Source organism: Poecilia formosa, unplaced genomic scaffold (genome assembly GCF_000485575.1).
Source record: "Poecilia formosa unplaced genomic scaffold, Poecilia_formosa-5.1.2 Scaffold20, whole genome shotgun sequence".
Lineage (NCBI taxonomy): Eukaryota > Metazoa > Chordata > Actinopteri > Cyprinodontiformes > Poeciliidae > Poecilia > Poecilia formosa.
Genome location: NW_006799959.1, coordinates 1195240 through 1206828, shown reverse-complemented (window position 1 = coordinate 1206828; position 11589 = coordinate 1195240). Strand labels below are relative to the sequence as shown.

The 11589-nt window shown below is 39.4% G+C and overlaps 1 protein-coding gene across 6 annotated transcripts in view; it reads right to left on the bottom strand.

Moving 5' to 3' along the window:
- The window catches only part of wdfy3 (WD repeat and FYVE domain containing 3), a 105729-nt gene that overhangs the window by 28326 nt on the left and 65814 nt on the right, over positions 1 to 11589 (bottom strand). For 5 of the 6 annotated variants that reach the window (XM_016669141.1, XM_016669137.1, XM_016669139.1 and 2 more), the window contains 10 exons: positions 11130 to 11264; positions 10479 to 10658; positions 9897 to 10130; positions 9715 to 9814; positions 7998 to 8158; positions 6361 to 6590; positions 5747 to 5856; positions 5427 to 5609; positions 4620 to 4777; positions 4468 to 4545 (listed from right to left, as the gene is read on the bottom strand). In XM_016669141.1, coding sequence (XP_016524627.1) covers positions 4468 to 4545; positions 4620 to 4777; positions 5427 to 5609; positions 5747 to 5856; positions 6361 to 6590; positions 7998 to 8158; positions 9715 to 9814; positions 9897 to 10130; positions 10479 to 10658; positions 11130 to 11264 — 1569 coding nt within the window. Of the gene's footprint in view, positions 1 to 1078; positions 1243 to 1950; positions 2120 to 3729; positions 3961 to 4467; positions 4546 to 4619; positions 4778 to 5426; positions 5610 to 5746; positions 5857 to 6360; positions 6591 to 7997; positions 8159 to 9714; positions 9815 to 9896; positions 10131 to 10478; positions 10659 to 11129; positions 11265 to 11589 lie in introns of all 6 variants that reach the window. The other variant, XM_007547375.2, reaches the window with a different exon arrangement.

The following is an 11589-nucleotide window of genomic DNA, read 5'->3' as shown; positions in this document are numbered from 1 at the left end:
ACAGCAGCAGACCCTCGCTGGTATCCAGGCCATGCACACTGGAACAGCGGGACATGTGCTGGATCTGGAGGAACAGGAAGAAAACAGATCACATGAATATAAACTGTGCGCGGAAACTGTTCAGAGGAAAAAAATGAACAGGAGAGAAACTGTGTGATGTGAGAAGAGTTGGTGAGAAAAAGAGACAGTTCAGAGAAAAACACTGCAGAAAAAATGAAACAAGGATGGAAGGAAAAAAACAGGAAGGGAGAAAATAAAGGATGAAAGAATTGAAAAAAAGTCCAGTATTCACAACAGGATTTGCTGCGCCGCACTGAATGGTGATTGACAGCGCTAAGATCCGCCTACTGGCTCTGACTGGTTGTTTCTAGTTAGCGCTGACTCAAGGCAGATGATAGTTTGGATTATATGTATCAAACAGATAAAACCAATATGTAAAAAAATAATTTATAAACATTGATTCTTTTGTAATGTTTGTTAAATTATGATTTTATTCTAATAAACAACATATTTATTATTATTGAGTTTATTTGACCGGGACAGACACACATCGACATGGATAAACTGAATAAAACAGCCCCATGTTTGTCATAGTGCAATAAAAACAGCTAATTCGCAGCACTTGTCCCTAGAAGTGCTGCGAATTGTTACTTTAAATATAATTTAAATTAACATATTTTAATTACTTTTTTATTATAGAAAAAAAAATATTTATTCTAAACAATATTTATTGTAATAAATACAATATGATTTTATTGTAATTCAACTTCTATGCACCATAAATCTGGAACAAACTTTCTGTAATGTTTGTTAAACTGTTGACTGCACTGTGTTTTCTTTGTAGCTTTATCACTTTGTGTTTTTATTACTTAAAGCAACTTGAACAAATAAAACAAATAAACTTGACTTGAGTTGTTATTTGTGGCAGAGTGTAATGGGGATCCTTAAATAAACAAAGCTGCTCAACAACACAAGATGAGCTTTTACTCCACAATCCAATAAGAAGAAAAACAGGAAACACTGAAATTCTGCAACCACAATAGCAGAGCAGATATCGATCAGAAATGTCTCCCCTCACCTTCTCCCCCTCCTCCAGGAGGCGCAGTAGGGACGTGTTGTCGGTCCTCTGCTCTTCTTCTGGACCTCCAGACTCCAGCAGCTGGTCCTGAAGCTGGTCCTGGCTGTCCTCGTCCGTGCCGTCAGCTGTGGAGCGAGACCTCTTCAGAGGAGCCTTCACCAGACCTGGAGGGCAGGAAGAGCAGGAAATAAACACACCGACAGGCAGTAAAATGGATGAGTAAGAAGCAAAACAGATGCTGACTAACCAAATCTATTATAAATCATTTAATATTTAAAAATTACATAATCAGATGGACCAAAATATACAGTTAAATGGAAATTGTGATATTTTAAGGACCAAAATGACAATAATTTATACAAGGAACAAAAATTAATAAAATCAGGAAAAACATAATTTTTCAATTCAGTTTCTGTCAATAAAAAACTGACAACAAAAACAGCTAAAAACTGTTGAATTTCTGGTTAAAACATGTTTGTTTTTCATTCAGTGGGTAGAGAATCCAGAAATTTTACTCGAGAGTAGAAATACTTCATAATAAAATTACTGGAGTAAAAGTAAAAGGTACAGTGTAGTAAAAATACCCCTAAAAATATGTTTTATTAAAAAAGTTACTCATTTAAATGTAACTGAATAAATGTAACTAGTTACGACCCAACACCGGGTAAGATCAGACACGATTTTCAATTTTAATCAGAAAACATTAAAATAAAAAAATGTGGGCTTACTAAATATTTTATCTTTCTTGCTACTATACTACTAGAAGCTTTAATTAGGTCAAATCAAAGCTAAAATGTAGGATTTTGTATTTGTCTGTGCCTCACTGCACATCACGGGTCGAACAGGAAATACTTGTATTAAATCTTTGTCACCTTTGACCCTAGCGATGGTGTCCTCTCCGTGCTCCGGCTCGTGCTGCGCTGTCTCTCCCTCCGTGCTGTGCTCCACGGAGTGCTGGTACATCCCCGGGTTTCCAGACAGCAGCCGCATGTAGTACTCCTTGCTGTCGTAGCTGATGGCCCGGCGGTACCGCAGCGGCTTCTGGAGGCGAACGAGAATCAAACCTGAGAGAGCCGCTCATATTTAAAGGTGCAAACATCAGGCACATGCAGGAGTTAGTGATGATTTAATCCACAGTAGATGTACGTCGCATCAGGTTAGAGGAACCTGCAGTTCTGGAAAGAGTTAGGGTTAGATCAGGGACAAATCAGAGCTCTTCCTGTACCAGTTTATCCCTCTGAAGTTTTTATGCAGCAACTCTGATCCACATATTCACTCCAAAAACAAAAGATTCCCAAGTATTTGTGTCTGTTTTTTAGTGCAAACATCTCAGTACAGTTAAAATAAGACAAAACTAACTTACACATAACGTTTCACCAAGATATAAGAGCCTGTTTTAACAATTTCTCAATAATGATTAAAAAAATATGAGATCCCCTGGCAGCTTATTTAACTTATAACATGACATTTCTCCCCTGCTATAAGTTAAATAATCTGCCAGTCTGTTTTAATAACCCTTTCAATGTTGATGGGCAGCAATATTTGTCGTTATATTCATCGTCATAAACTAAGACTTTATACACTTTGATAATGTAAGAATGTGCAGAAAGTGAGAGCCGTGGTGCTTCGATACTTGAAGATCCTGGCAGAATCAGTGAATTCGCAGCCCAGCTAAAGCCATGCTGTATTTATTTTCAGCTGCAGATTTAAAACATGCGGCAAAAAAACTGATATGTGGGTAATTAGTCTGGACAGGGAGGGCAGGAGGGTACCTGAGCTGAGGGGAAGAGGGGCACCAGAGGGGGGAAGAAGGGCTGGAAAGGTCACAAAAACGAGGTTGAGACTGTCGTAAAAAGCTATGAGTGATGCAACACTTTTTATTTCTGTCTATATGTAAAAAACTAAAAAAAATAATCCACCATATGTATGCAAAACATTTTTTTTTACAAAATGCTTTTTAGCATTTTTAAAGACAAAAATTAAAACTCTTCCTGATCCTTATAGCTGCGATATGTAACTTTTATAAAGAATATGGTTTTATATATTTGTTAAAACTGTCACCATGTCATGGCCATTTATGATGGGCTGTTTATGGTCAAACCTACCCGAAATAACCAATCAGAGCCAGGAGGCGGGTCTTAGCGCTGTCAATCACGCTCCATCATTGCTAAATGTGTTAAGGTCAGAAAAACAACTTACCTTTACAGTAAAACTGTTTATGCACAGTTACAGGTGGCCATGCTAACTAGCCTTAGCATTCGGGATATTTTCGGACTGTGATTGACAGCGCTAAGCCCCGCCTCCTAGCTCTGATTGGTTGTTTCTAGTTAGCAATGGGAGAAAGTGGGTGAACTTGTAATACTATGACTTTATTGTGATATTTCGACTTATTCTCATAATATTGTGACTCTACGAATAATCTGACTATTCTTTAAATATTATGACTTTACTCTCATAATTTACAACTTTAAAAAAAATGACGCAGTATTTTGTGGGGGTTTTCTATTTGCTGTTATTGTTTCTGCTCAATATCTTGTTTTGGAAATGATGCTGAAATTGTAAATAAACAAAACAAAACTAAAACAAAGACAGACATGTTGGTAACCAGCACTGATCTTGCCAGAATTTGTTCTTGACGTGGAGCTGAGTACCTGAGCAGAGTTGGTGTTGGTCTCGGTCTCAGGGATGTACGGGTAGTGGATGTAGAACATGTCGTTGCGGACCATCTTCTTCCTCATGCGGCACGGCCCCTCCGTCATCTCCAGCGTGAACTTGTCCAGGTGGGAGCCGATGGGCGGCCCCCAGAGGCCGCGCTCGCGCAGCAGCTCGTACTCGATGGCCGCCCACTCCTCCGTCACGTACTTCAGGGCGTTCTGCTGGCGCTGCCGGACACAAGATATGGACGGAAACTTTTCAGACACAATCCAGGTAAGTTTTCAGATAAAAATACAAACTAAAATTTACTGCAATACATTATTTGTTACTGTTATTAATGATGACTTGTGATCGTATTATTAGGCCTGTCAATAAATCAATTAATCGCATGATAAGTTAAAAACAAGCTCAATAACTTTTCTCTCTTTGTACCAAAAATCTTCAGTCTGGAGATTTTGTTTCACCTTTTTCTGGAGGATAATTTTGTTTAGAGAGACTTTATAATTCATTTAATTTGTTGTTTTGTTTATTTACTTTGGATATTTAAAATGTCTTCCAGTTCTAGTGTTAACTGTTAATTAAATTTAAAGTTTATTGGTCTCTGAGAACGTGTTCTTCCTTTATTATGTCATTAGGATTATATAACTTGAAAATAATCTCTAATTAACAATATTATCGTTTATCGTGATAAATGATAAAGCCCAGAGAGACATTTCCTGTGCGCCGTTTGGTACCTCTTGATGCTCTTTGTACTGCATGGCGACGAGGTCCCTAACGACGGCGATGTGGGTGAACATCCACTGGAACGTTTCCTGTCGGTCAGAACGGCCGCCGGGTTCAGCTCAGGAAAATCTTTTCATGTTTACTTTTATTTTTTTACAGCTACCTGTGCAGACGGACTGTTTTTGTTCAGGCTGTTCTCCTTCTTGTTGCGCCGCACTCCGGTCAGCTTGGACAGGCCGAAGCCGCTGCTGACCCGCGACAGCTTGGACTGGGCCGCCGGCGCTGCCGCTTCGCCGCGACTGATGCACTTTTTCTCGTGGGCTGAGAAGAAAAAATAATAACGAAACAACAATCCGTGATGATTTAAAGTGTTCACAAAGCCGCTTTAAGAAGCCAGATGGATAGCCAGACTCTATCCATCCATCATTACATCACTTTTTTGTCCTTTCATTCCTTCATCCTTAATTCCTTCTTTCTTTCCTTCCTTTGTCCTTCTTTCTTTCCTCTATTTCTTGCTCCCTTTCTTAATTTTTTTATTCGTCTGTCCATTCTACCTTTCTTCTTTCCTTCCTCTGCCAATTCTTCCTACTTTCCTTCCTTCCTTAATTTCTTCCTTATTTAATTCCCCTGTCCTTCCTTCCTCCCTTCACTTTTGTCCTTTCTTCTGCTCTCTTTCTCTTTTTAAACATCTACCATCTCCATTGGCAGATTATTTCACTTATAATGTGTGAAAAGTTTTGTGTTATTAGTGAATTTATCTGCCAAAGGAACTGGCTTTTTTCATCTGTTTTAAGGAATTATTTACTAAAATAAGCTTCTATCTTTTGCTCAAAACTTATTTACAAGTTTTGTCTTATTTGAAGAGTACTAGGACATTTGCTCAAGAAGCTAAACCAAAACACTGGGTAGGATTTAGTATTTTTGCAGTGTGTGTTCCCGTCTGCCGTGTTGTTGCCGTGGTTTCTCTCACCCAGGTGGTTCTGCCAGCTCTTCAGGGCCGGTTCCTCCAGAGCGGGCCGGGCCGTGCTGATGTCCACGTGTCCTCTGTCATTGCAGGGCAGAGACACTTTGAAGATGTCCTCCAGCATCTGCCGCTTGCTGTGCATCAGCTCCGTCCAGACGCGGTTCACGGCCTTCAGCAGCAGCTGTCGTCCTGCACAGGAGGGACAATTTTTATTTCTAATGCGACAAAACCATGAAAGAAACTTCAGATCAATTAAAAATCGTTTGTGCGTCTTCATTAGATCTTTCTAAAAGGAGAAATCTCCCCATCGGAGTGCCGTGTCTCACCCTCGCTGACGTCATGGCTGTGCGTGGAGTCGGTTTCGTTCTCCGCTGGCATCATGACGTGCCAGGTGGTCATCCTGGCCTCCGCCTCCAGACCGAAGCCCTCCACGCTGCTGCAGACACACAAACAGGGAGGGAACCTCACTGCAGAACTACTCTGTAAATGCATTTATACTCTTAATACATTCTGTAAAATCTGATATTAAAGCCAGAATCCTGAAATTCAAATCAGAATTCTGAATTTAAATGTCAGAATTACTAAAAATTCTTTTTAGAAATTCAGAATTAACAATATTATCATTGAGAATTCTTCTTTTTTCCCAGTGGCCCTAATCCTCTTCCATAAGAGATTTACGTTATAAAAAGCCATTATTAAGAAAAATATGTTTCAGATCAAATTTAGACATGCCAATGTGTTGCGTCTTTAAATACATAAATAATGTTAGTGCATTATTTATGTGAATAATGCCAATGCATAAATCTGCAAATGTTCAATGATCTTTGCTCCATATTCAGATTTAAACACATCAGAGATGTTCTATGTAAATTTTCCCCCCAAACAACAAACAAAAAATAAAAAACCTCCTGGTACTTTTTGCAGTTGTGGACTTCCATACCTCCCGCTGTGCAGGCAGATGAAGCAGTGAGCCAGGCAGGCCACAAAGTCCTGGTCGTGGTTTCCGGGCCCCAGCACCAAATTGCGGTTGACGGTCAGGACCCGCAGGGCGTCCAGCAGCGCCACCTGCTGGGCCACCGTCTTGTGGGGCCGGCAGAGCTGGTAGAGCACGGTCCGGTTCAGGCAGTGGTAGATGGTGTCGAGAGAGAGACCCTGGGACCGCCTCTTGGACTGGAAGCGAAGGGAAAACGTGTTATAATGCCGCGGTCAGAATGGGAATAAAGCTGCAGAAAGAAGATAAATCTGCAGAGAAATTACCCAACAAGCCAGTTAGAGTTTAACTACGAACACATTCTGGTTATATGAATACTAAAATAACTTTTTGACTGCTAACATGCTAAATCTATAAAATTCAGATGTGCTTTATGGCTTCTTGGGTCATTTCCTCTAAATAATCTCCTAATCTTATCCACTGCACAACAATCAAGTTATGCTGTATTTTTATATTTTTCTCAACTTAAAACTGTTATCCAAATCCATAAAATGAAGGTCTGATACTAACGATTACTTTAGTAATTGATTATTTGATTGATTATTCTAAAATTATTCAGATTAAAAATGAGCACATTCTGCAGATTTTTTATTGAATAATTTAGTCTTTTTTGTATCATAATAAGAATACGCTAAAAGATACAAATAAACAAATAATTAAATTAACTTTTTAAATAAGAACATAATTATTTTATTGCCTAAAATACATTTGTAGCAAAGGATACATCTGCAGCTAAAATATAATACTAACACCAACGTGTGAAAAGCTCAGCCGTTAACATGAATACAGTTTACCGATTAACCAATTAATAACCAATAACTGGATAGCAAAAGGTGTTTAAAAAGACATTTTTATACACCATTTGAAATTGGGTGAAGCTTAAAATAAACCAATTCATTTCTGGGTTGAACATATTTACAGATAAATTTTATCTTAAATGCAAAATGTTTATTTTTTTCAGGATTTTTGGAATAATATCTGCTTGAATGTTACTCTTTCAGCAAATGGCATTTTTGAGTTTATACATGCCAGCGAATGATTAATGGATTATTTCAATAATCAATTCATTATGATTAATCTGATTAATCATTTCAGCTCTAATTTATTTGTTGCAGTTTATGTTCTTTCACTTCAAGCAGATTCAGGAGGAAAAAGGAAAAAGGCGTCTTCCTGGACGTTAATCTGCATTTCTCTTTTTATTGTCAATTAATTCTGAAATTAATTGACAACATTATTAAATCCGACTAATTTTTCATCCCTAATTAGATGTAAACTAGATATCTATACATATAGGGAGCTTTATATCTATAAATATAGACACTAAAATCCCCAACTGTCTGACAAAGTTCCCCTAAATGCTTCAGCATTAATGTAATTTTGCTCATTTCAAGGTAAAATTGGCAGATATGGTTTCCATCCCCATGCATGCTGCTCCTCTAATCACATTCTGCAGATGGACTGGCTCCATTAACTGGAAAAAAGATTCAATCATTCAGCTCAGGCAGCTCACGAACCCGGGTCCATATAAAACGTTGCAACATTATATAAGTAATAACTTTTTAAAAAAGATCAGATTTTGGCTGTACCTGTCCGATCAGCTGCACGATGAAGTCCACCACCAGCTTGGAGTCCTTGTTGAACATTCCCTGCCACAGCTTGTCCACGACTCTCTGGGTGAAGTAGAAGACGTTGTTGACCAGGATCTGATAACTGCCGCCGGTGCTGAGCGGCAGAGAGGCGTCTTCACCTGGACGGAGACGCACAGAAAAGCACACCTGTCAAGTCCCACGTTTTGGCCGGGAAACTGTCGTTTTTTACCCCCTTTTTCCCGCCATCCTCCTGTATTAGTATTTTCCTGTAAACTTCTGCTGCATAATCATTTTAAATAAGAATTTCTGTGCCTCTCCAAACTAAATTAGGTCACTAATCGTGATAACGGCCTGCAGCAGTGGTGGTCTGATGGGGAGACATCGGGCACAGGGGCGGATTCAGCCTGGTGTCTCATCCAGTTGTTCTGCATGTCTTTCTGAGGAACAGGCTGGTTTCCCCCACTCTAGCAGAAGTTATGTTATGTGTTTTATGTGTTAAGGAAAAGTATTTTTGCAAAGCATGTTCATTTTTCTAAGGTTAATTATTTAAGGTTTGCAGATTATTTTGTTTCTAAAAGTAAAACCAAGATTTAAGTTCTGAAGTCCTTAAACATTACAATTTAGTCAACTGTTAACATTGAGTACAATCTGAGTCTGCTGTAATTCACACTGTCATCATAGCAGTCTGATTTTTAAAATGTTTGATTGATATTAAAGCTCTATTGGAGAGAATGTGGTAAAAGATACTACAGATGTGGATGTTACGAAAAGGTTTATTTGAATGTATGAACACTTTAAAGCTCACATGTTTCAGTTATTGGACACTAAAATACAGGAATTGGAGCTCAGGGAAATAACTATAAAATAAGTGTTTTGCAAAATAAAGAGATGCAAACTGGATGAAGGCGCTACACATTGTGTTCATTGCTGCTGCGCCTTTTCTGTATTTTCACAGACTTATCATGTTCTATCAATCCTGGGCCCAAAACCTAATACACTTTCTGGGATTATTAATTTAAAACAAGCTCCTTTATCTGAAGCTGAAAAGTTAACTGTAAGTTAGTTTAGTCAGATTTCAAGTGTAATAAGACATTTGCAGCAGCAATTAGACCAAAAATACTTGGAAGGATTTTGCGAATGAAGGATTCACTGGAGCAGAAGCTGCTGTAATTTGCTGCTTGTGGTCCATTTATAAAGCTTCATAAAGAGCTGAGGAACGCTCAGCGCCACATTACGTCCCTCTGGAGCCTCTTGCTAATTGAATCGTGTTGATTTTCTATAATTAAATCCCTGAGCTGAGAGCATAAAGCTGTGATTGGGAGATAAATTAACAGAACGCCTTCTTTTCCTCACTGTAAAAGTTGAAGGTGAAATGGGCTGATTGGTTAAAATCTGCTGACACCTGGACTTTGTACTGCAAAAACACAAAATCTTACCAAGTATTTTTGGAGTAGCTTCTAGTGCAAATACGTAAAGAACACTTGAAAAAAGACAAAGCTAACTTACAAGTAACTTTTCAGCAAAATATTAGAGCTCATTTTAAGTCAATAATTCCTTAATATTTATTTAAAAAGTACTAGTTCCATTGGCAGATAAATTCACTTATTTATAAGTTAGTTTTGTCTTATTTAAAATGCACTAGAAACTAGACCAAAATTACTTGGGGGATTTTGTGTTTTTGCAGTGTGGGAAGTGTTTCAGTCTTGGCTCTGACCTAGAAGGACGTCTGCAGCCAGAAGATGCTCCATGACGCCGTCCAGGATGCTGGACTGAAACTCCTTCTGCTGGGTTCTGGTGGAGCGATCCGGGGAGGCCTGCAGTTTAAAACACAAACAGGATCAGGAGACGATCCAAACTTATAACCGGAGGTCGAGGTGTGAAGACAGCTGCCTGTACCTCCAGCAGCATGTCTATGATGGGCGTCTGCTTGCTGGCGGGGGTCATGCACATGTTGTCCATGATCAGGACCCTCATGAAGTCGAACACATATTTTTTGGCGGGGTGGTTCGTCAGGGAGGTTTTGGAGCCCACGTTGCAGTATTCGGACTGGCTGCGGTTCATACCGGTGTCCCCAGCAAAGGCCTTGAACTCTTCGGTGGGAGAACCGGCTTCGTCGTCCAAATCGCTCACCTGAAGGCGATAAAAGGGAAACAATTAGTCTATTCAGCTTTACTGCAATAAAAATACAACTCTCATTCACCCAGTTCTCAATTCCAACCCCACAGAGGTTAAAGAAGCCATAATTTCTTTTTTAACCCCTTCAATACTGTTAAGACTTCAATACTTAACTCATTTTTTTAGCGAGAAACTTTAACAATCACTGCAGCTCAAAGAGAGACTCAAATCTTTTAATCTCCCAGACAGATCATCTGATTATTTATAGCATGATTTCAAGCCTTCAGTAAAAGAGAAACTACTAATTCAGTGAAGTCACGTTTCTCTCACTGTGTGTCTCTGTGCAGAGCTCCACACACTCACCATCTCGGAGTACGGCCTGATGTTAAAGGGGAAGACGGTGGCCGCCAGGGCGCAGAGGAACTCCGGGCTGTGCCACATCGGGGCGAGGTCGGCCACGTTGTGGTAAAGGTACCTAAAGAACTGCATGAGGGTCACCGGGTACTCCCGGAGCCAGGAGCCTTCCTCCTCAGACTGCCAGGGCTGCAGGGAAACACGACAAATATTAAATGTCCACCAAGGCCTCAGCAGCTGTCACTTCAAACCTTAAATCCTTCCATTCAGAAAAACAAAGATGGTAGAGTCATTTCTGCTGTTTTATTGGGAACCTTAAGAGAATAAAGACAGATTTTAAGGTTTTAAATGGTTTTTAAAGAGGACAGAACTTAAAGAGGACAGAACATGGAGAAATGTAGGTGTTAACCAAGATGAGTTGGAAAAAGTATAAATTCCCCTCGACTACAAACTGAATTGGGAACATTAATCCCAAAAATGTCATAAATTCAAGAACAAACAACACTGATTGAAAAATCTTTTGACTTTTTTGGTAAATTCAAGTTTTCTGGCCAGAACCAATTAAATATCATGACATTTACTTAGTAATAACATGATTGACGTTTAACTTGTGTCGATTTCCTTCTTTCCTTAAAGCTGATGAAAAATGTGGTTTCTGACCAGGTTGAGCATGCTGCGCAGCATGGCCAGCAGCAGGAAGGCGGCCTCGGTGCAAACGCTGTGGATGGAGCCGACCACCGCCCCGCTGGAGGCCGGCATCCCGAAGATAAACGTCCAGATGGAGTCCAGGTCAAACTGACAGTGAAAACACACAAACCAGCTCAAGTTAGACTCAAACTGACTTAACACCTAATTTAAAAAAAATGAATTACGGGTATATTTTAGGTAGAGACAAATCGTCCCCCGATTTCCTTAATTTAGGTAAAATTTGTTGCAATATTTAGAGACTTTTCAAGCCAAAAATCAGAATCGGGAGGTCAAGTTTTTTAAAACAACAAAACTTGCAGTCAGTGCACCCCTAGATATAGCAATTATTTTAGTTTTAGCTAACGGGTAACCATCAGCCTGCCACTCCTCTTTTTTTTCCAAGACTGAACACTGCTGGAACAAAAACAGTAAA